General features: G+C 34.5%; 1 protein-coding gene across 1 annotated transcript in view; it reads left to right on the top strand.

Annotated features, from left to right (window-relative positions):
• LOC109066573 (lysine-specific demethylase 4B-like) overlaps positions 1–19,736 on the top strand; it is a 57,260-nt gene extending 37,524 nt beyond the window's left edge. The window contains exons 13-22 of the mRNA XM_042712284.1: positions 2,673–2,843; positions 2,987–3,188; positions 7,938–8,014; positions 8,188–8,243; positions 8,325–8,433; positions 12,683–12,868; positions 12,941–13,108; positions 14,528–14,647; positions 16,488–16,580; positions 17,367–19,736. Coding sequence (XP_042568218.1) covers positions 2,673–2,843; positions 2,987–3,188; positions 7,938–8,014; positions 8,188–8,243; positions 8,325–8,433; positions 12,683–12,868; positions 12,941–13,108; positions 14,528–14,647; positions 16,488–16,580; positions 17,367–17,711 — 1,527 coding nt within the window. The 3' untranslated portion in view covers positions 17,712–19,736. The remainder of the gene's footprint in view (positions 1–2,672; positions 2,844–2,986; positions 3,189–7,937; positions 8,015–8,187; positions 8,244–8,324; positions 8,434–12,682; positions 12,869–12,940; positions 13,109–14,527; positions 14,648–16,487; positions 16,581–17,366) is intronic.
• Positions 19,737–24,956: the final 5,220 nt, after the last annotated feature.

Here is a 24,956-nt window from a genome sequence, read left to right as displayed (position 1 = left end):
TTCATAAATTTTCACATTTAAATGAGATATTTCATTTGCTTGTGTTTCATAAATTAACTTCTTTATGACTTCATAAACTTCGTAAAAGTATGTAAATGAATATGTATTTTTTATTGTTGAAAATATTAGTGAAAAATGTATGCAAGAAAGTTTTTACGAATGATTTAAACACAAATTTGGTTTACTCGTGTTTCTCAAATGAGACAATCAATTTCATAAAATTCACATAAAAAAAAAACATACAATATAATTATGGCATTTCTGTCGTTCTATGAAAACGGCAATGTTGTATTTTTGTTTTCATGGGGTACTACGAGAAATATTCCAATTTTCGTGTCGCATGTAGTTCAGTAGAATAGAATAAACTTGGCACCCTAGATAAATGTCTGATGGCTATGGAAAAAGTTGTTAAAAGATAGATATGTTTCTACAATATGAATGTTTTTAGAACATTTCATTTTATTTCAGAGTGTTCTGGTTTGATGGCGAGATGTTGTTTTTTGTGTTTGTTTGTTTGTTGTGAAAGTGTGCACTCGCGAGCACAAAGAGCAAAAGCAATAAAGTATGAAAGAAAGCAGCCACAAACAATCTGCGCTTTATAAGACGGGGCGGCTGAAAGACGGTTATTGATTTGTCTGTGCCGTGTGTTATGAACAGACAGACAGCTGTAAACCCTCACTGTCTGCTGTCACTGTAGGGGGCAAAATACAGGACAGAGGGGCATCAAACCTGCCGTCTGCAGAGTCACAGCTCAGAGAAAGAGGACAGAACTCATACTGAGACACGTTTCACTTCTATAAGATTCGTTTACCTCTAAAATGTGTATTTTAGTGCTTATGAGGGAGAATCATATTAAAATTCTTCTTATTTAGCTTCAGCACACTTTAGTTATTGGTCCGTCTGTCTGTCTAGCCATCTAAATATCTGCCAGCTGTCACTCTATCATTCTATCTATATGTCATTTTGTCTATCTATCTATCTATCTATCTATCTATCTATCTATCTATCTATCTATCGCTCTATCTATTATTCTGTCGCTCAATCGTTCTGTCATTCTGTTTATCTTTCTATCTATCTATCTATCTATCTATCTATCTATCTATCTATCTATCTATCTATCTGTCGCTCTATCATTCTATGTATCTATAATTCTGTCGCTCTGTCTGTCTTTATCTATCTATCTATCTATCTATCTATCTATCTATCTATCTATCTATCTATCTATTGTTCTATCTATCTTTCATTCTGTTTATCTATCTCTATTGTTCTATCTATCTTTCATTCTGTTTATCTATCTATCTATTCGCTCTATCGTTCTATCTGTTCTGTCTATCTGTCTGTCTGTCTCAGTGTCTATCTATATATATCTAACTCGTTCTGTTGCTCTATCATTCTATCTATCTATCTATCTATCTATCTATCTATCTATCTATCTATCTGTTTGGCTGCTCTATATGTCTTCTATATATCTATGTCGCTCTATTTATGCTCTATTCTATCATTCTATCTATCTATCTGTTGCTCCTATCAATCTATCTATCTATCTATCTATCTGTTGCTCTCTATCGTTCTCTTATGTCTGTCGCTCTACTCATCGTTCTCTCTATCTGTCTGTCGCTCTATCGTTCTATCTATCTATCTGTCGCTCTATCGTTCTATCTATCTGTCGCTCTGTCATTCTATCTATCTATCTATCGTTCTGTCGCTCTATCGTCTATCTATATGTTCTGTCATTCTATCTATCTATCTATCGTTCTGTCGCTCTATCTTCTCGTTCTATCTATCGTTTTTGTCGCTCTATCGTTCTATCTATCTGTCTCTATCGTTCTATCTATCTGTCGCTCTATCTATATTATCTATCTATCTATCTATCTATCTATCTATCTATATATCGTTCTGTCGCACTCTACTATCGTTCTGTCACTCTATCATTCTATCTATCCAACCGTCCTTCCACCCTACCATCCTACCTACTTACCTTCCGTCTGTCTGTTCTATCTATCTATCCTGTTCTGTCATTCTATCTATCAATCTATCGTTCTGTCGCTCTATCGTTCTATCTACATCGTTCTGTCATTCTATCGTATCTATATCGTTCTGTCGCTCTATCGTTCTATCTATCGTTTGTATCTCTATCGTTCTATCTATCGTTCTGTCGCTCTATCGTTCTATCTATCTGTCGCTCTGTCTATCTATCTATCTATCTATCTATCTATCTATCGTTCTATCTATCTATCTGTCGCTCTATCGTTCTATCTATCGTTCTGTCGCTCTATCATTCTATCTATATATCTGTCGCTCTATCGTTCTATCTATCTATCTGTCGCTCTATCGTTCTATCTATCGTTCTGTCGCTCTATCGTTCTATCTATCTATCTGTCGCTCTATCATTCTATCTATCGTTCTGTCGCTCTATCGTTCTATCTATCTATCTGTCGCTCTATCGTTCTATCTATCTATCTGTCGCTCTATCGTTCTATCTATCTATCTCTCGCTCTATCGTTCTATCTATCGTTCTGTTGCTCTATCGTTCTATCTATCTATCTGTCGCTCTATCTATCTATCGTTCTGTCGTCCTATCTGTCTGTGTTGATGGTGAAGTTGTGTACAGTGATTGTTGTGGTGTGTAGCTCCTCTGAAGAGTCGTCTCCTGTACTCTGTAGATCCCTACACGTGGCATCCCTCAACCCGACACCAATAAGCCCGAGGCCAAGAAGTCTGAGGAGAGTGCGCTGTGGCAGAACCGCTTGCCAAACTTCCTGGCCGAGAAACAGTTCAACGCTGCGATGGCAACCATCGAGCCGCACTGCGCCGTCTGCACGCTCTTCTGTCCGTACACACAGGTAATGCACTGTGCGGCACTATCAAAACACTAAAAGAGCCTCACATAATTATCACTTCTGATTAGACAATGTGTGTTTGTGTGTGTTTAGCCTCTTAAGCACACCCTCCACCTTCTCTCTCATGTGTGTTTGTGTGTGTTTAGCCTCTTAAGGACCCCTTCCACCTCTCGGACACGTCTGGCCTGGTGTCCCGGGTCGGCTGTCGCACCCGTCCGCTGGTTCCAGAGATGTGCTTCAGCGCGGGAGCTGAAAACACTGAACCGCTGCCATCGAACTCCCACATCGGTGACGACGGCACCAGCGTCCTGCTGTCCTGCGGGTGCTGCGGCCTACAAGTCCACACGAGTGAGTTCACACACCTCACATGCATTCCTCAAAGACGGCTTTGATGTGTCACGATAAGAGCTTGTTCACACAGAACACTCTGCTGCTGTTTAACCATTTTTTATACAAATGTGCTAGATGGACTCCTTCAACTCATTAATGCATGACTTACTGCTTTAAGGTCATACTAGAATGTAACTAGAATGACTATGAATTGTTTAATACTTTATTTATATATAGCTTGTACACACACACACTGTATACAGAGAGAGATAGATAGATAGATAGATAGATAGATAGATAGATAGATAGATAGATAGATAGATAGATTTTTATATTATAGATTTTGAACTAAAAACTTTTTTTGCTAGTTTGTAAAAAGCAGATTAATATAATTTATTTATTTATATTTTATTTAATATATGCATTTATTATTATAATACATGTATTTATAATAATGCAAATAAATTACTATATATATATATATATATATATATACACACACACACAATTTTATTGTTTTTTTATTTTTGAGTAAATTTTTCAAACAAGCTGTTAAATGTTATTTATTTATTTATTTATGAATAATAAATACTTTTTTTTTATTTGGACAAATCAACAACCTTTTTTTGTAAAATGTAATAAAAATGTAGTAATTAACATTTATGTAAGCAGAAATTATAATGAACAATGTATTTTATTTATTATTATTTGTTTGTTTTTTTAGAAATTGGTCCATTTATTTATAAAATTGATAATATATAATAAAAATAATTATTCATAATATATTTGGTATACGATCAAATAAAATAGTCAAAATATAGCCAACATCTATCCAAAAAAAAAAAAAAAAAAAAATATTAGTGATAAATAGTAATAAATAGTTTAATATTGGATAGATGTTGGCTATATTTTGACTTTATTGTATGAGTAAAAAGTGCCTTTCATTTGTTCCTGTAAAAATGTATATTGAATGAATTTAAAACTAAAATATACAAACATAAAATAAAATATGAGTGCTGCGGTAGTTTCTTAACTCCGTCTTTCACGTCTGCGTCTGTAGTTTTTTATTTTATTTTTGTTGGTGTGTTGCCACTGTTTCTCCTAAAAGATGTATCTCCAGCTGTTTGTTTGCCTCCTTCATACCAGTCTGCATATTTCAAATATTAGTGCTGCAGTAGTTTCTTAACTCCGTCTTTCACGTCTGCGTCTGTATCTCCAGCTGTTTGTTTGCCTCCTTCATACCAGTCTGCATATTTCAGTCTGTGTGTGTTAATAAACGCCCTTGATTCTGTCTCGGGGCCCCGAGAGCCAATTTACCATCAGTCAGGCTGAACTCAACTTATTTATTTAGACGAGCACAGAAAGAAACCTCCCGAAGAGGAGAAAGTGTCTCGTTTCGAGGGTTTTCTCTCCACGCCGCGAGTCTAAGCCGCGCAGCCAATTAGCCGTGTGTCAAAAACTGACAGTCTAGACCAAACTATTTCAGTTTTCTTGATGTTTTGGTGTTTTCCAGAAGTGTCCGGCCATGATATTTACCATCGGCTGACGATAAGATTATATTTACTTGCCAAAGAGCGTCGGAGGAACGTCAGCGTGCTAAAAAACGCTAGGAAACATAAGTTTGTGAGTTGATTACGGCGAGTTGTTCAGATTTATGAAGTGCGATCTCGCTCTGCTTTGAGTCACTTCTCCGTGGCTCTCTGTTTTCACTCCGTCAGACTGATTCAAGTCGTCAGAAGAGTGCTTGCTCTTATTTTACCTGCGCTGCTGTCAGCTCCACTCAGGCTCTCTGAAAGAAGCCCAGCTTATGAGAAACTGATATTTCTAGCTCATAAATCCACCTGATGACCCTCGTTTGATTGAGATGCAGCTCGGTTATATATCACTGCATCGAGGACTGTGAGCAGCATACTTAGTGGAAGTTCATAATATGAAAACTCTAAAAACCAAAACCATAAAAACAACAACAATAAAAATAATAATACTAAAAATAAAAAAAAAAAAAACAATAATAATTACTCCGTTTTGTATATATGACTCTTTCCTTGTTCATTTTGTATCTTTTTCTTACATTATTTTTGCTATTCTCATATTTTTTTTCATCAGTTTGTTTTTTTGTCTAGTTATTTTCCTTTTGATTTTGCTTTAGTTTTTTTTCTTACATTTATTCTTAAGTTTGATTTTTATCTTTATTTTTGTCCTTTGTACATTCTTTGTTTCATTCTTTTCTTGCATTGTTTTTTTCTTTTGTTTTTCTTTAATAATAATATATTATAATATATATAATATACTTTAATATAATATTTTATGTACTTGTATGTATTTTGTTTTGTTTGTTTTTGTTTTTTTGCCTTATTTTATTTTAATTTAATTTCATTTCATTTTTGATGGTTTTTTTGTCAGTTTTATTTTTTTGTCTAATTTTTCCCTTTTGTTTTTTTTTATAAACTTTTGTTTCATTAATTTTTTGCATTGTGTTTTCTTTCATTTGTTCTTTTTAAAATGCTAATAATAAAATAATTTATTAATAATAGCTATTATTATTAGTGGTAGTAGTGTATGTGTGTGTGTATGTATATATATATATATATATATATAAGATATATATATTATATATAATATATATATATATATATATAAATTTTATGTTTAAATTTTTTAATAAGTCTTTTGTTTATGTTTATGCTATTTTTGTTCATTCCTTTTCTTGTCTGTTCTTATTTCTTTTGTTTATGTTTTGTTTTCATATATTATTTCAAAATAATAATAATAATAATAAATAACTTTTTATTTTTTGCAATTATTTTAAAGAAAAATCATGTATTTTTTCCTTTTCCTCTTAACTTGGTTTAATGTAACTAATAAACCACTCAAGGCCTAATGTGATTGAGATTTTACCGTATCAAACCCCTTTACTATGGTAAAACCTCTACATTTTGACCTCAAGTGCCTTATCACTTTCATCTACGGTCTCCATGCCGTGAAAGCAGATCCCGCAGCTCCTCGGAGGTGTTTTAAACGCTCAGACTTCCTCTTATAGAGGCGACAGCGAGCCACCGACCCAAATGAACCCAAGACTAACAACAACAGTGTCTCCAGCTTGTTTGCTTTCCAAAGGCTTGAAAAAGGGTCAGTGAAGTGAAAGACAGCTTGTTAGCCTCCTCGTTTCTTCCTGCTATTTTGGGTGTTTCCTAAGCGCTCGTACGCTTGAACTCACAAGCAGCGCTGTTGGAAATGGGTTCCCTGAACATGGGCTGAAAACTAAAAAGATGTTTAATATTTTTAGCGATTAATGACTTGAAACCGCCTTGCGATGTGTGTAACAATGTGTGTCCAACTGAATGTCAATACTCAGGATTTTATTAATTGTGATTTAATTGCTTTTGTAAAAAGTATTATTTGTCCCCGCCTACATATTTTTTTTAAGTAACATTAGTGAATCTCTCACAATGTTTAATGTTTTAGTTTTGTTTGTTTTTCCTTTTGTTATTTCATTAATTTGTTTGTTTGTTTGATTTTGTTTTAATGATCTTGTTATTTTTTTTTTTTTTTTGCTCAATTGCTTTTGCATTCTTTTCGTATTAAACATAAGTGGATAAAGTTGTTTTTTAATGGAAAAATACTAAAAGTTTTTTTTTTTTCAATAAAGTACACTAGTGAATCATAAACAGTTTGTTTAATATATTTAAGTTTTGTTTGTTTTTACTATTTTTCGTTAATTTGTTTATTCTTTTTTGTATTATTTATTTTTATGCTTTTGTTTGTTCTTATTCTTAGTTTTTTGTTAATTGTTTTTTATTAGTTTTTTTTTCTGTTTAGGTTCTACTTTTGTTTTAATTTAATTTTCTAATTTCTATTTTCTCACTTCGAATTATTATTATTGTTTTTAATATTATTGTTTTTCATCTTGTTTTTCTATTTGCTAATTATTTTTATAATTAAACGTTTTAAGAAAGTTTTAGTTTTTTCATGAAAAATTACATTTTTTTATTGTATTATATTTTTTATTTAATCGTACACAATACATTTTAAAGTATTTAAATTCCATTATTTTATTTATTTATTATTATTTTTTTTTACCTTTATCGTTCAATAATTTTCTGTTCTTTTGTGTATATATTTTGTTACATTGGGCCTTTTGTCTTCATTCTTTGTTGTTGATTATTTCATTTTGTTCTGTCAGTTATTTTTCTCATTGTTCTTTCATTTGTGTTTTCTTTCTTATATTGTGTCTAATTTTTTTCGTTATTTTTTTTAGTTCATTCATAAATTTTTAATTTATTCTGTTTCTTGTTCATTAATTATTTTTAGAAAGTTTTTAGATTTTAAAGTTGTAACTTTTTTTTTACGAAAAATCATTTAACTATGGAATCATACACAATATATTCAAAATATTTAACTTTTTATTTTTTCGCTCATTTATTTGATCTATTTCTTGGTCTTTTTTTATTAATTTATTTTGCTTTCATTCTTTTATTTGTTTTGCTTACTTTTGTTTTAAATTTTTTCATTTTACAACTTTTTTAGGTTATCTATTTTTGTTTCGCGTTGTTTCTTGTTCTTGCTTTCTTCTTATTTTTCTTTTATTCTTCGTTCATTCTTGTCCAATCAAAGTTGTTTTTGATAAAAATTACAGAAACTATTTATCTTTGTAAATAACGTACACTGGTGAATCGTACGCAGTCTGTTTAATAAAAAATCAAATACGAACATACATTTATCAGTTTGGTTCATAGACAGCTAAGTTTCTGTTCTCGTCTCCGTCAGGTTGTTACGGCGTCAATCCCGACACGAAACAGGAGGGCTGGATGTGTTCCCGGTGCACTGCGGCCGAATGGACAGCCGTAAGTATCGCAAATAGCTATGGATCAGTTAAAATCGTTGATATTAAAAATGACTGTTCACATGCAAGTCTTGAGCAGAAATGTGTACGCTGAACCTCTAAATTGCACAATTACTATTGCGTCAAAGCCTTGTGTCCATGATTGTGTTTATTCGAGTTGTTTATTCGTCGCAGGCCTGCTGTCTTTGCAGTTTAAGAGGAGGAGCTTTGAAGAAAACCACAGATGACAGGTCTAACATCTCAAACTGTTTCTCATGTCGGTTACGAGGAGATATGCGGCATCTGTTCATGCGTTTGGTGTCCGTCCGCAGGTGGGTTCACGTGATCTGCGCCGTCGCTGTGGCCGAGGCTCGTTTCGTTAACGCTGTGGAGCGAGAGCCTGTGGACGTGACGGCTGTCCCCGACACCAGGAAGAGTTTGGTGAGTCGGGCTGAAAACACACTCCTCCTCGTTATTTTACCGCATAATGTTTTAAAATTAAGATCTCTCTGTTTGTTCATTCGCTCGTTTGCGCCTCCTTTAATTTGCTCTGTTGTAGATGTTCGTCTTTTACATTTTTGTGTTTGTGCTTTTGTTTTTTGCTTTTCCCTTTTGTTCTTTATCATTTTAGCTCAAATTATATCTTAATACATTTTTCTTACATTCTTCCATTTTTCTATCATTCTTTTTAGTTAAATCTTAAATTTTATTCAATCCTTAAATGTTTCTTTCGTTTGTTCTTTCATTTGTGCTTTTGTTTGTTTTTTTGTTCATTACTAATGAGTTTTTTTTTGTAGTTTTGTTTTTCATTCCTTTTGTTTTTTCTTACGTTTTTCTTTTTCACTGTTTTTTTTTCTTTCTCACTGTTTTTTAATTTTTTCATTCTACTTTTTTCAACTTATTTCCATATTTAATTATAAAAATTCTCGATCATTCTTTTGTACATTTCTTTTATTTGCTTCTTTTCTTCTTTGTTTAAATTCTTTTTCATCTTTTGTTTTTTTTACTTTTGTTTTAGTTAATTAGTACATTTTTTGATCATTTATTTTGTTTGTTCTGTTTCTTCCATTCTTTCTGTTCTTTCATTTTTCTTGTTCTTTATTTCATTTGTTCTTTTTACTATAATTTAATTAATTTAATTTAATTTTGTATTGTTTTCACTTGGCTTTCATTTGTTTATTCTTTTTCTTAATGGCCTTTTGTTTTCTTTGTTTTTTTCTTAGATTGTTCAATCATTTTTTGTTCTTTTGTTGGTATTTTTATACTTTTGTTTTAGTTTCTTTAATTTTTCGTTCATTCCTTTGTTTTTTCCATTCACTGTTTCTGTTCTTTCTGTCATGATATATATCACTTGTGCTTTTTTTTCCTTTTCTAACTTGTTTCTCTTTATTTTATCTCTTTATTTGTTCTTTTGTTTGTGCTTGTTTCTCTGGTTATTTCTTTTTCTTTCATTATTTCATTCTTTATTTCTTTCATTTTGTTCTTTCCATTCTTTCATGACATATATATTTATATATAATATATATATATATATCTATGTTTATATATATAGTATATATATTATCTAAATATAATATTAGGGCTGTCACAATGATTAATCACGATTAATCACATCCAAAATAAAAGTTTTGTTTACATAATATATGTATGTGTGTACAGGGTATATTTATTATGTATATATAAATACACACACGTAAATTATATATTTAGAAAATATTTATGTATATACATTTTATATATGTTATATTCTTATCTTTATATATTATATAAATATAATTTAATATTATAAACAATAACATATTCTTCTTAAATATATCACATGCATGGTGTGTATTTATATATACATCTAAATATACACAGTATACACACATATATTATGTAAACAAAACTTTTATTTTGGATGTGATTAATCATGATTAATCCATTTGACAGCCCTAATATTATATTATATATCTTAGATATATATTTTTTTTTTTTTCAGTTTTTAGTTAATTTTTTTGCTTAATCGTTTGTTCTCCATTTCTGTTTCTTTTTGTTCTTTCATGTAATTCTTCCATCTATAATACACTCTTTGTCTTCTACTTTAGTATCATTTCATTCTTTAATTTCTCACTTGTTTCATTCGTTATTCTAATTCTTTCATTGATATTATTCTTTTTGGCTTCTACTTTAGTATGTTTTCATTAATTTGTTAATTTTTCTCTCATTCATTATTTTGACTTTTGTTTGTTTGTTTTTTCTTTTTTGTTCATTATTAAGTTTCTTTTGCCTTTTTCGTTCGTTCACTCTTTCTCTACTCTTTCATTTGTACTTTCATGTTTTGTTGTTTCTTTCTCTCTCTTTCTCAGAGGATATGATGCATTATTAATGATGTGCAATGGCTGAATAATCAGGTGTCGTTCCTCACTGTGCTAAATGAGCTGCATTGAATATAAAGACAACATTAAAAACATCCTCCGCACATCCAAACAAAGCTACCACAGTCACCATTAGCAAGTGGAAAAACCCAGCTTTCTTCAGCGCATGATGACATGAAAAACATGCTTCGCCGAGGCACATAAACCTCTCGCACTGTTCATGCGGCACCACAGTCACCATTAGCAAGTGGAAAAACCCAGCTTTGCTGGAAATCAGTGCAGTAACGAATGAGCACCAAACATTTAGTTTCACTCCAGAACAAGAATCAGCATAGTGCTGTAGATTAAAAGGAGGCCACTTTATCTTCCCTCTCGCTGCGACACAAAATGCACGCCGGCTCTTGATGTATGAATGAATAACTGAGAGCTCGAAGCTCGTAAATCATGTATTTTTTCCCCTTCCCCTGTCCATTGGCCTGTCTTGTGATCAGTCCCTGGCGAATGATAAATCAGAGGCTTGATGAAATATTTCCGAGCCGGCGCCTCATTGAAAGGCCATCGTACATTACGGCCGCTTGGCCACAGGAGGCTGCAATGAAGTATTGACAATTTAATAAAGAATTTTTATTCCTGTCGATATTCCTCTGTGTGTGTGTGTGTGTGTGTGTGTGTGTGTGTGTGTGTGTGTGTGTGTGTGTGTGTGTGTGTTTGGAGGCGGTTTATGCGGAAATGGAGAAGAGGATAGAGACGGGGATGAACAGACACAAAATGTTTCCATTTGAGGAGATATTATAAATATTATTAGAGGATATTATAAAAAAAAATCTTAAATATCAACTGCTGTTATTTTCAAATACACTCTCGTGCCACAAACTCAGCCCTGGTTTCTGCATTTAAGTCGATGTGAAAATAAAATGGACAGTTTGTGTTCGCTTTATTAGTTCATCTTTGTCATCCGTCATCGGAGCTGCTGCTGCTGTGCTCGTGGAATGACTTTCGTTTTCAGCTGACACGTGAAATTAATGTTAGCCAAAAGCCAAATAGCTGCTTAGCATTGACTTTGCAAACTCAGGCCACTTTCTGGTATGAAACGCCCTTTTTCTGATGCGTAAAATCAACTTTTCCTCATTTAATATCTTCTTACTAAATGTCTACTTTTTTGGTTCATTATTGTTCATTTGCTTAGTGTTTGTTTTTTCGTTGTTTCTGTTCTCTTTTGTTTGTTTCTTTCATTCTTTTCTCTGTTTTTGTTCCTTTTGTTTCTTTTAGTTTGTTTCCTTTTCTTCTTTTGTTTTCATTTATTCTTCTCTATTTTTTTCTTTTCATTCGTTGTTTTCATTAGTTTATATATTTGTTTGTTCTTTGTTTCTATTTCTTTAGTCTGTTGTTTTTTTTTGTTTATTCTTTCATTCTTAGTTTCTTATGCTGTTTGTTTTATTTTGTTTTGTTGTTGTTTTGGCTTCTGCTTTTCTTTAGGGTTTTTTGTTTTTCCTGTTTCTGTTTATTCCATTTTTGTTGTTGCCTTTTTTGGTCCATTCTTATGTTGTTTCTTTCAGTTTTTTTTTTTTTATACTTTTCCAAAATTGACTGTCCTTTTGAACATTTTGGATGTTTTATTTTAGTTCACACATTAATAAACATCATAAATGTTTTATATTATGAAAAGACTTCTGAAATCAAGTTCTTTTTTTAGCTGTTTACTATTTTTTACCATGTTTACCAGCCTAATAGCGATATTGCGACCCTGGGGCACAAAAACACCCAGTCATAAGGGTCAATTTTTTTTAAAATTGAGATTCCTACACGATCTGAAAGCTGAATAAATAAGCTTTCCATTGATGTATGGTTCATTATGACCGGACAATATTTAGACAGCTATTTGAAAATCTGGAATCTGAGGGTGCAAAAAAAATCTAAATATTGAGAAAATGGCCTTTAACGTTGTCCAAATTAAGTACTTAGCAATGCATATTACTAATCAAAAATTAAGTTTTGATATATTTACAGTAGGACATTTATAAAATATCTTTATGGAACATGATCTTTACTTAATATCCTAATGATTTTTGGCATAAAAGAAAAATCGATAATTTTGACCCATACAATGTAATCTTAGCTATTGATACAAATATACCCCAGAGACTCAAGACTGGTTTTGTGCTCCAGGGTCACACATAGCAGTGAACTCCCATTCGGCTTAGGCTCCAATTTCCAGTAGGCCCTTTTCCTGATGGATAAAATCACTTTTTGTCATTGAGTATCCTGGAAATTTGTCATGTTACAAAAGCTGCAATTCATGTTCCTCTTTGACATTTCCTCGTTACGATTTGCAGAAGTGTGTCTACTGCCACAAGACGACCAAGCAGATCTTCGGCGCATGTATCCAGTGCTCGTTGGACAACTGTTCCACTTCCTTCCACGTCACCTGCGCCCTCCTCGCCGGAGTCGTCATGAAGCCGGCCGATTGGCCGTACGTGGTGTCCGTCACCTGCCACAAACACAAACAGACCAATCAGAAGGTGCGTAGCTGCTATAGAAGGGATCTTAATGCACACGGTGATCCTCAAACTGACGGTTTGCCTCCGCCGCAGGTCAAAAGTGGCTCGCGCGAGCTGTCTTTGGGTCAGGAGGTCATCGGCAGGAGCAGCAACGGTTGGTTCTACCGCTGCACCATCACCGGCATTGGCACGCAAAACTACTATGAAGTCAACTTTGACGACGGCTCCTACTGTGATAACGTCTTCCCAGAGAACCTGCTGGTGAGACAACAACAAATAGTCACTTTTAAGGGATTTACAGTGGTTTTCAGTTTTAGTTTAGTAAAAGCACTGTAACATACAGCCTCTTGTGGTGTATTGCTTTGTCCTGGCAATAGTGCATAGTTTCTCAGAATTGTTTATTTCTGCACAATTCTGACTTTATCACATGCAGTTGTGAGTTTGTCACAATTCTGAGAAAAGTCGTCAGAATTGCATGATATAAACTTGCAATTGCAAGAAAAATTGTCAGATTTGCAAGAAAAAAAGGCAGAGTTACGGGATAAAAAGTCAGAATTTACGGGATCACAATTTTGACTTAATTTCCCCTCAGAATTTGTGTTTAGTTCTGACTTATCTACCCCCTACCGCAATTCTGAGATTGTCAAATAAGCAGTTCTGAGATAAACCAAAAAAAGTGCAGAATTGCATGATATAAAAACTGCGAGGGGAGATTTGCAAAAAAGCACAAAAAAGTTGCGTTGGATGAATATTCAAACTTGTGCGGAAAAAAGTCAGAATTGTGAGATATAATAGTATGAGAGGATTGTGAGGGAAAAAATCAGAAATTGCATGATATAAACTCGCAGTTTTGAGAAAAAAAAAGAAAATTGGAGTGCATGATATAAACTAGCAGTTGGGAAGAAAAAAAAGGTCAGAATTGTGAGAGAAAGTCAGAATTGTGATAGAAACTCGCAGTTGCGAGGAAAAAAGTCCATAGAAACTCGCAGTTGCGAGGAAAAAAGTCCAAATTGCAAGATATAAATTCACAAGTCTGAGAAAAAAGTTAGAACTGCAAGGAAAAAAGCAGAATTGTGTAAACTCACAATTGCGAGGAAAACAGTCTGAAATGTGAGAGAAAATCAGATTTGTGAGATAAACAGTCACACTCTTTTTTTTTTTTAATTCAGTGGCGGTAACGCACTTCCATACTTTGTTGTATTCATTTGGCTCATCCAACCAGATTCTAGAGATTTTAGTAGCTAAAACCTCTTTAATCATGAAAAAATAATAATAATAATAACTGTAACACATGTAATCTTGTGGCATATTGCTGTTTAAAAGGCAGGTCCTGGATGCTGATTGGTTGGTTGAAATCTAGATTGATAGAAATCCAACTGTAGTTTGTTATGGTTGCCAATTGTTTTTGACACATTCATTTGGCTCATCCAGACAGATTTTAGAGTTTTTAATAGCTAAAATTATTTTGGTAATGATAAAACTGTTGTAATGTATGGCCTCTTGCGGCTTATTGCCTCTTAAAATGCATTTCTCTGGTCCTGGATGCTGATTGGTCAGAATCTAACTGTAGGTTGTTAAGGTTGCTAGTTGGCATTGGCGCAGTCATTTGGCTCATCCAATCAGATTTTAGAGCTACAGCTGTCCGTCTGATCCATCGTCTCTTTGATTTTTCCATCTCAGAGTCACGACTGCCTGAGGAACGGCCCTCCAGAACTGGGCGAACTCGTGGTGGTCAAAACAGACGACGGACGGGTTCTCAACGCTTCTTTCATCAAGGAACACGTCCACCGTTACTATCAGGTAACTGACGTCTTTCAGTTTTATTTGTGTTTGTTTACCCCCCATTTTAAGACTATTTTAAGACTTGGTTTGGTAATCTGTGTCAAGCCAAACTACTTTTTAAATTGATATTAAATGGATATTGCAAAGTGTGACACGTTTTCAGACAGCAAACAGAGAGACGCACAGTTGTTCAGTCTGTGAATCAGTGACTCTTATGAAGCGGATCTTTTTAATTATTCTGTCAAAAATTGGGAACTTCAATAACTAGAAAAATAAATGTGCTATTTAATAAAACCATTTGTAATTATTTTGAATATAGTATTTATTTTACTTATATAATTCAGATCAGTAGAGTGCCACAGTGACGTCTGATTTTTAGGTTAGAAACCTACATCTTTAAGTCAACTTTCTTGTGATTCCCCATCTTATCTGAGTCTCTCAGGAGTCCCACATTTGGTGCAAAGTTTGCTTTGCTTGTACACAGAGGAGCCGCTGACATGTTGAGTGGAAGGGAGGTGAGAATAATGGGAAAATGAGAAAACTAGGCAGATGTAGCGCATTGGGGATTTGGATGAAGCTTATGAGGTGTGATGGACCACAGGCAGAGAGAGTAGACGTCATTTATCTGCTACTTCACATTTGGGTCACATTTGGATGGAAAAGTGACTCAGAAAATTACCAGTTTCCGTTTTTTTGGCTTTCAGACTGTGTTAATACATTGTTTGACACATCGGATGAACTAGTTTTGCTTCACGTCGGATTCTTTCTCATTAAAACCCAAACACATACTGTGTTTCATTGCTCGGCTGAGCTCTTGAGAGACTCCTCTGTCAGCATTAACGAACTGCTTGATTCTCTCCTCCACCACAAGACTCCATTATTTATTAGATCCGTGTGAGTCATGGCAGTCGTAACAGGCGCCGATCACTTTCATGACGTCACTTTTACTTTTGCTAGACGCGGCAAGCGTTCTCCCACCCGCCGCGGGCGATCTGTAACTGGATGCCTGTATGTCTGACAGTTCTTGAAGCCATTGGGAATTGATCTGGAATAGGGTCTTGATTGCAGACTGGTTGAAAGTTTGCAACTTATGTTATAGTTTTAAATTAATATTGCATATAAAATGTGTGTGTGTTCACTTCATATTATTTTATATAATTATTTTCTGTTAAAAAAAAATATACACGCACACACACACACACACACACACACACACACACTATATATATATATATATATAATTATAATTAAAGTGAAATATTTTCTAAATATTTATCACGTAATTTATATTTTATTATACATGTGTGCATATTTTAATATTTTATATAAATTTAAATATATGATAAATATTTAAATGTTAATTATATTTTATACATATAAATATAAAAAAAAAAATAAAAATTATGTTTTTTATATATATATATATATATATATATATATATATATATATATATATATATATATATATATATATATATATTTATATTATATTATATTATATTATATTATATACATATACATATAAAATAATAAATTAAATTAATTAATTTGGATTTAAATATTTCACACATATATAATTGAGTGTTGATATTTTATAAATATTTCTATATGGAATAATATATAATTGCTTTTTAATTTAGTTAACAACAGTTAACAGATTTTTAGCAGTTTTTTGTATTTCTGTTTTCTACATGTATAACTGGAAAAATGTTTCCCAAGAATGTTAGTAAGATGGCTGCCAAGCAAACCAAAACAAAAGCTTGGAAATGATGCTAGTAGTTTTTCTAAATTTGGATTGTTTTAAAAAAAGTGGTTCCAAGAAAAGGATCCAAGGCGTCTAAGCTGTATTTCCTTCCAGGTGGAGTTTCAGGACGAGACGCAGATCTTACTGAAGCGCAGCGAGATTCACTCTCTGGACCATGAGCTGCCCAAGAGGGTCATGTCTCGTCTGGTAAGCGCTTTTACTTGCTTCAGGCCGAGTTTCTGTTTCTGCACACAGAATTCATCAACGTAAAGTCAAAGTGCAGGTGTAACACTTTATGGCATAATACACTACGCATTAGATGAGCATAAGAACTTTGTGCCGCTCGGTATTGGAGCCTTTCATATTGTCATATTTTTGCGCAATGAAAGATTATTAATAGCCTTTCTTGTTCTGGCCGATCTATTATATGTTGCTGCCTCATTACTGTGCTATACATTTAAAAGTAATGTCTTTTAATTTTATAGTATATATTTATATATAAATATATTTACTTGTTTTTCGTGAATGTATTTTACAACAAAACAAAGAGCAATGTGTAATATTTTACTTGATTTAGTCCTACGCTTTTATTTGTTCCTCATTAAATAATGTTTTTTCCCTAAAGGTTTAAATTTTATAAAATTATTGTGCACTCATGATTTTTCTAGAGTAACTTTTGCTGCTGAATTATTCACTAAACCAGTTTATAATAGTATTTTTGTCAGATTATGATTAGATATTTTTTTTAATTTTTCTTTCTTTAAACTTAAGTTGTCTATATTTAGTAGATTGTGTTTAACACACAAAAGAGTGATGATTAGGTCAACATACATTGAGGTATTGAAATTCTACACCAACTAATTTAAAAAAAAAAAAACTACGCTGGTATTGGAAAAAAATGGTATCGGTCCACCCCTAGTTGGAGCCCATTTGTAGAGCTCTGATTGATGTCACTAAATGATAATTGTCTTTTTTTCCTTTTCTTTTCAACAGGCAACTGTGAACCAACAGCAACCTCAGGCGCAACCATCAGATGAACCTCTGGCCGCGAAACGCCCACGTCTGCCAACACCGCCTCCAATACTAGCCATTGAGCCCTCGGCACTACCTCCAGACATAGTTACCACTTTCCTGCCTGCTAGTATTACTCCAAACACCAGCACCGCCCCCTGCCTGCCTCCCCCCACCTCACTTCCAGTTTCAGCACCCACACTTCCTGCCCCGGAACCCAGCGAGAGTTATACCCATAGCTCCAGCTACGTAGCCTACATGGAGTCTCTCCTCAACTCGGACTTTCCTCCAGAAGAGGGCGAACAAGGTGTTGAGCCGATGTATTGAAGCGCCACTTTGCGCTACCAGCTATTCGTCAACACATACAGAATTTAAATTCATCTACTGCATGTCTTTGTTTCATTTATTCGCTGTCGTGCTAATCCGAGTTTCCCACCCATGAATGGTGCGCGTGGGACGCATGCGTGTCATTATAGACTGAAGCTGAAACGGATCCAGTACATAGCCTTGGGGGATGCCTCACTCTTCCGACCCTTTACACGTTCCCTCGCTCTGGTTCTTTCACTAAACGGAAAGAGCCGCCATACATTTTCAGATGGGATAATCATTCACTGTATGTGCTGTTTACTTTATACCTGATTTTTTTCTCTAACGAGTGCAAAATATTTTTCTAACTCAAACCAAAACATGCTACCCGGTCACAGATCACATAGACAGTCTATATCTGTACAGTTTCAGGTATTTTTCTCTATATTCAAGTGTTCGGGTGGGGGTCACAGGAAGAGTTTTTGCTAGGCTCATGGGATTTAACAAGTATTTAAATGTCTTTTGTCACATATAGATTTAATACTTGTATAAAGAAAATCAATTATGGCAGCATCAGAAGCTACAGTTTTCAGTTACCGTACACATTTGTGTTACGATAGATTTGCGCATCTTCATGTATTCTTCTATAATCTTCGATAAAAAGTTTTTCAGCGCCAGGTGGTTTGTTTTTCTAGCATACTTGGTAGACGTTGATATTGAATACTATTGTCTGTTTTTTATTATTATTACTGTTGTTGTTATGATTATTATTTTTATTGATTTTTATTTTTGTGAATCTTTGCAACACAATGTCGAAAGATGAAAAAAAAAGTTGAATTTATAATTTTTATTCAAGAGGTTGAAGTGGCGTACATTTAAGCGTATAGTCATAGGTGATGTTAAACAGATACGCAATCTGCCTTCTCAAGGTGCTATAGAGGTCTTAGACTACTGAGGGGCGATCCGGGTCATGTGACCCACAATAAGGTGTACATACTAGATGTCCTGCTCGCAAATTGGAAAAATGGTCTTCAGTGTAACTTCTAGTCTTATCAAATGCCATGTCACATTCAAATAAAGGGTCTGGTTGTCGCTTCGGATTTGTTTTCTCCTTTTTGTTGTTTGCCCATCCTTGCTGTTTCATCTTCTGACGTGAGCAATTATCAATCAGCACGCCTCCTTCATCGGTACTTGCGGGTTCATCATCCAAATAGCATTGAGAATTTTATCCAACCCACCCTCGATTAATTTGAAAACAAACACTCGTATAAGACCTTTACAGACAGGATTGTCCTTATAGACTGAAGTCAAAATGGACCCAGTACATAGCCTTGGGGGATGCCGCACTCTTCTGACCCTTCCCACAATCCCTCGCTCCAACTTTTTTGTTAAACTGAAAGAGGCGCCACACATTTTCAGATGGAATAGTCATTCACTTGCTTTAGCATGTCAGATTTTGGAGAATTGTGCAAAATGCAAAGTAATTTAATGCAAGGAAAGTCCCAAAATGAAGTTTTGTCATTAAATGGACATTTTGAAAATGATTAATTGCATTCCTTTTTATTGCATTATTTCCAAAAATAATTGCAGAAAATTAAATTAACAGCCCTTCTTTTTCTATTTTTTTTTCTCGTACACCATGATTTTTCAATACTATTATTCCTCCCACTTTCATTTTTACTGTTTTTTAAATAAGAACATCTGAATTACATTTCTAAGATAATGAATCTTTAGGGAGAAAGTGCGTACTGAGGTTTGAACTTCGTGAATGCATCCTCTCCCCTTACGTTTAATGTGACAACCATCGTTCTCATCTCAACACCGTTTGTTGTTTTCCGCCAGTGATGTCTACGGCCGCTCTGACAGTAGACGTGAAGTGTGTCGATGGCATTTGTACTCTGGGGTTTCTGCTTTGCATTAACAGAAACATCACGAGAGGCAGGTTTAATTAAATAACCCACCACAGCTTGCATACTGATGATGGCAAATGTTTATCTGTGCAGAAGTACTAGGTAAGATTCTAATAAAATGTGAAGTGAAACTGTGCTTTGTATTTGACTGTGTTTATTTTTCTGGGAAAGCCATGAAAAACCTGGTTTAAATAATACAAATAATAATAATAATAAATAAATAAAATACTTGAATTAATGTAGCAATTGATTATCAGTAATTATACATATATTATATTTGGCTAGGCTTTGCTCTTGTATTCAGTTTGTAGTATTCTTTTGAATTAGTTATTTGTAATGAATCACTTGAATCAGTTCACAAATTGAGTCGACTTCCCCAAATTTAATCTAAATGGTTCTTCAAATCCGTATCCAGTAGTCAAAAACAACTGTAAAGGTCATGGAAATCAGTTGGCCTTTAACAAGCTTTTGCTCTTGAAAATGTGGGGTTTTTATAAATTTATTTCTGAAAAGTAGATTTCTGAAGTTCAGAGGTCAGTAAATTGCTATTTATTCATTTCAAATGATCACATTCAAACAGATTAAAAGCTTTTCCCGGAGACCAGCGCTGTTAAAAATAAACCATTATGAAAAATACCATGAATCATCCGAGGCAAGAAGATTAATCTGGCTGAGAGTTGTTTTGTCAAATCGAAGCCTCGTTGACATTTAGCCGCTCTAAATGTATCTTTATCTAATTAAAAAAACAATTTGGCTTTTAAAACATCGGCTAATTGTTTCGCACAACTAAAGTGAAACATCAGTCAGGATTTGTTTGGTGCAACTGTAGATCCCATAATGCACCGCGCAAGCCGTCGTGACACTTGCACACAAACTCTGTTCATAAAGTTATGAATGCTCTTACGCTCTGAGATATTTCGAGACACAGCTGTTTTTTCCATTGTGTATGTTTATCTATGGCAAAAACGAAAACAACCTCTCCTCCATCTTTCCATCACTGCCGGAGCTGAGAGGAGAACGGTCACATGAGCTCTACCTTCTTCTTTCCTACTGTCTCTCCCTAAAGAAACTCTCACTTGCATAAATTTCAAAAATTTTAAACATTGTCACATCGCTCAAAACTCTCTACATTCTCTATTCGGTCGCCGTCGTCGGAAATCGCCAGCTCTCCATTGAAATGAATGGGTTCGTGTCATTCCCTGCGTACCATTCGGAAGGGCTCATCCCTATGACCTAATCCCTTCAAAGGGTTTACCGTCCAGAGTGAGAGCTTTGAAGGATTGAAAGGTGTAGGGGACCAAACAACTGTTTCTTGAAGTGCCCTTCTACATCATCATCATGTGCCCACACGGAGGCGCTGTCATCATGCAAAGAATCTGCGCAAAGGATCATGGGAGCCCGAAGTGTCCATCAGTTGTACCCTTTGAAAATCTTCTTTCTGAAGGGCCCTTTGAAGTGGCCAGTTTTGAGCACTTTGGTTTGGAACGACCCTTCAATATGGCGGCCATGATTGTTTTCACTCCGAAGTGCCCTTCAGAGGGCGATACATCCTGTTTGGAACGCACCGTCTTTGTCATTGCGTGTCACTTGTAGTGTGAACGGGGCTGGGGGCGTGTCCAGCAACGTAACGAAGAATCCTAGAATCCTTAAAAGTAATGCAAATGAAGAGCGACTTTCGGGAGCGACAGCCAATAGGAAAGAAGAAGGTAGAGCTCATGTGATCTTTCTTCTCTCAGCTCCGTCAGTGATGGAAAGATGGAGGAGAAGCTGTTTGCGTTTTTGGCGTAGATAAACATACTCAACGAAAAAAGCAGGCTCTGTTTCTCATTCATTTTTGTTTTTATGTACGGATTTTTATTATATTAGATTATATTATATTTAGTCTTTTGCCTTCAATATGTTTGTATGTGTGTGTGTGTGTAAATGTATCTGTCATTTGTGATTCTCTCTCTATCCGTCTCTCTCTTTATTTCTTTCTGTGCTGTTAGACGTGATCAGCATCTCGATATCCATCTTTGATGCTGCTGAAAGTTGTTTTGAAGTCAGCAGATGAAACGGGAGAGAGCGGGTTTCTGCATGACCCCCCTGTGACCCCGTCGCCGCGGCAGGGCCGTTTGATGTGCACACGCTCCCCCCTAATTACAGGCACTGGACCGATGCCGCCTAAGACAAATTCTGCCAGCACAACGGAGCTGCAAGTGACAGTGTCGCTCTGACCCGTCTGTCTCTCTCTCTCGGGGGCATTGATATTCCACTCGTGTCGTTACGTTCAGAACAGGGCGCTGGGATCGTGCCAGATTCGCAATTACAGATATTAAAATGCATTTAGAGAAAGACAAGGCCTGCTTTGATATTATGGATCATGGCAGTGAAATACTAAAGGAGAATTTAGTGCTGGCCAAGCTGAGATCACCTGTCATGTGACAGGAAATGAACGGCCTTGCTGACTCATGTGTGGCAAATAAAAACTAGACCAAGTTGGACATGGACATTTCGGATTTGGAGTTTTATTTTAATTCTATTAAAATAATTCTGTTTAATTCTATTATTATTGTTGTTATTTTAAACCCATACATTAAAACTTACCAAATTTGAGTCATTTTGCACAAAAATGCATTAAAGATGCATGTTTTTGGATTAGTAGTTTTATTTTAATTCTATTAGGATTTTTATCATATTTTTTTTAAATCATTATTTGTTATTATTTGTTGAATTAATCATTATTATTTGTTGAAACTTCCAAAGTTTACTTTTTTGCACAAAAATGGATTAAAGATGCACAATTTGGATTTGTAGTTTTATTGTAATTCTATTATTATTTTAAACATCATCTTTTGACTCCTTATTTGTTAAAAATTCCAAAAGTTGAGACATTCTTCCACAAAAATGGATAAAAGATTAATGTTGTAGATTTAGAGTTTTATTAGAATTTTATTATTTTGCAAGATTTTTTTTTTATTTTGACCTTTAAACTTTAAAAAATGTAGACTTTTTTGCACGGAAATGTATTAAATATACATTTTTATTTTATTTTAATTCTATTAAGATTTTTTTTTTTTTTTTTTTTTTTTTACAAATTATTTGTCAAAATAAAAAAAATATATACTTTTTTGCATAAAAAATGCATTAAAGATGAAAAAAGAATTTGAGTTTACAGTTAAATGCAGGTCAAGTGACAAGTTCGCAAACTACTGTTATGGTTTGCTAAATGTTTAGCGTTACAGAATGCATCCTGCTTCACATCTTATTTTAAGTATACAGTGTATTTACCATATAAACATTTAGCACACTTAGTGTTTTAACATTCAATTTGTATTATGTGTTGTTTTACGCATTAGCACATAAAAGTGTAGCATGCCGTGTTTAGCATTCTAAACATTTTACTTACCTGTTTTAAAAAAATTACAGTGTACAGTATTGCTGTACAGTGAACTGGTTACAGTATGTACTACAAATTTACTGTATGAGTGGTGTCCGGTTATCATTTCATAAATAAATATGGTTATTGTAATGGTAAACATACTACAGAAATGGTATTTGTAGTATGGTAGTATGCAATATTATGAATGTAAACACAGCTTGAAAGTTGTCTTGAGTCGCTGTTTGAATACAAATGTCTTGTCTGTGAAGTCTGTGTGTGCGTGACAGACGACGAGAGAAAGACATATAAGCCGTCCTCTAAGTTTAATGAAAAACAGCGTCGTGAGTTACTGGCATGCTAATGAAGCATCTTTGTCCAGTCAGGGACGACAAACTAATCGCTGCTCTCCTCCAAAAGCTCCTAAACGCTCCATTAGTCCAGAAGTGGATGAGGGATCTGATACACTGAGCTTGGCTCTATTTATTAGCGTCTCTGAAATGGCTAGTCATACACACACACACATGCACGTGTGAACGTTTGCTAAATGAGGCCATTTGTTCTGTTTATATATTAAGCTAATTGCAGTAACTAACACAAAACCTTAAAAGAAGTCTTTAAGTAAAATGTTTAAGCTACTTTTTAGCTAACAGCTAATTCCTTCGTCTATCTCTACGAGAAACTTTTTTTCTCCACAGACATCTGGCTATTTTTGATTGGAGTTATAATAGACAGAGGAAACTGGTCTCAGATCAGCTGCGGAAGGACTGTGTCCTCCGACCTCTAATAATTCTGCTGCTTAAAACCTCATTTCAGATACAATTAGCCTTTAACCTGTGAAAAGCCTTGACAGACCCGTGAAATCAAAATGGGAGTTTTGTGGCTTTTAGTCCATCTCTGTTAGCATTAGCTTCGAGGTCATCAAAGTTAATGAAACTTTTAGCAGACGTACAAAATGTCTGTCTCTTCCAATGAACCAAAAATACTATCTATATGATCTAGATTTACTAGCAATAGCGTGTAGCAAATCGTGGCTCATCAGCTAGCATGCACAAGTATGTCGTCTTTCGGTTGTGACCTTCAAAAGATAGGCTGCATAAAGAGAGAAAGGCAAACTTCATAAACTCAGCATTCATTTAATTTAGTTTTGCGCTTAAGGCAGACTGCAGGAGATTAGCCGTAATTGTTCTTGCATACGCAGGATTAGCCTTTGCCAGGTGTTCAGATTCCCGCCAGAAAGACACTGAAAGCAAATGAGAGAATGAGTGATATTTGACCCATCATGCAACCAGTTGAGCCATAGCTAGCGAATCTTAAACTGTTATATAGATAGATAGATAGATAGATAGATAGATAGATAGATAGATAGATAGATATGATAAAATATGTTTTAAGAACGTTTTGCAAATGTTTCCATTATGTTACAAAAACTTTACTTCTAAATGCTCACTGAACATTTTAAAGTGCCCCATTTATGCTTTTTGAAAGGTTCATAATTGCATGCAAGGTCAAAAAACACTTTAATTTTCATATAATATGCATTCAATTTCACCTTATATGTCAAAAATTTCTTCGAAGATTCATCTTTCCAAAACCCTCCTTTGCATAATGTTACTCTGCTCTGATTGGTCCGATGACCCAGTCTGTTGTGATTGGTCTACTGCATAAAGCACATGTCAGAAACAGAACGTAGTAAAGACCCAAGCAATAATGGCGTATGTGTTAGCGGAACACAGACGTGGAGTACTGATAAAGCACTGCAGTTTGTAAACCAGCGTATTGCTCCATCCGTTATCATGACTCCAAGTACAACAGACACTCTATATTAATCCACACATTTCTAGACAATAGCGGTCCACAGCTGATCAGCAGAACTATAACGTGAGTTACCCGGAGACCCGGAGTGTAAACACAACACAACACAACACACAAAACTGCATATTTTGCACGCTCGACAGAACCTAACAGCAACATAATTATTAATCATACAGGTTGTGA

This window comes from Cyprinus carpio, chromosome A22, assembly GCF_018340385.1.
Source record: "Cyprinus carpio isolate SPL01 chromosome A22, ASM1834038v1, whole genome shotgun sequence".
In the NCBI taxonomy this organism is placed as follows: Eukaryota; Metazoa; Chordata; class Actinopteri; order Cypriniformes; family Cyprinidae; genus Cyprinus; species Cyprinus carpio.
The sequence above is the reverse complement of the archived record's forward strand: the minus strand, read 5'-3'. Positions and strand labels throughout refer to the sequence as shown.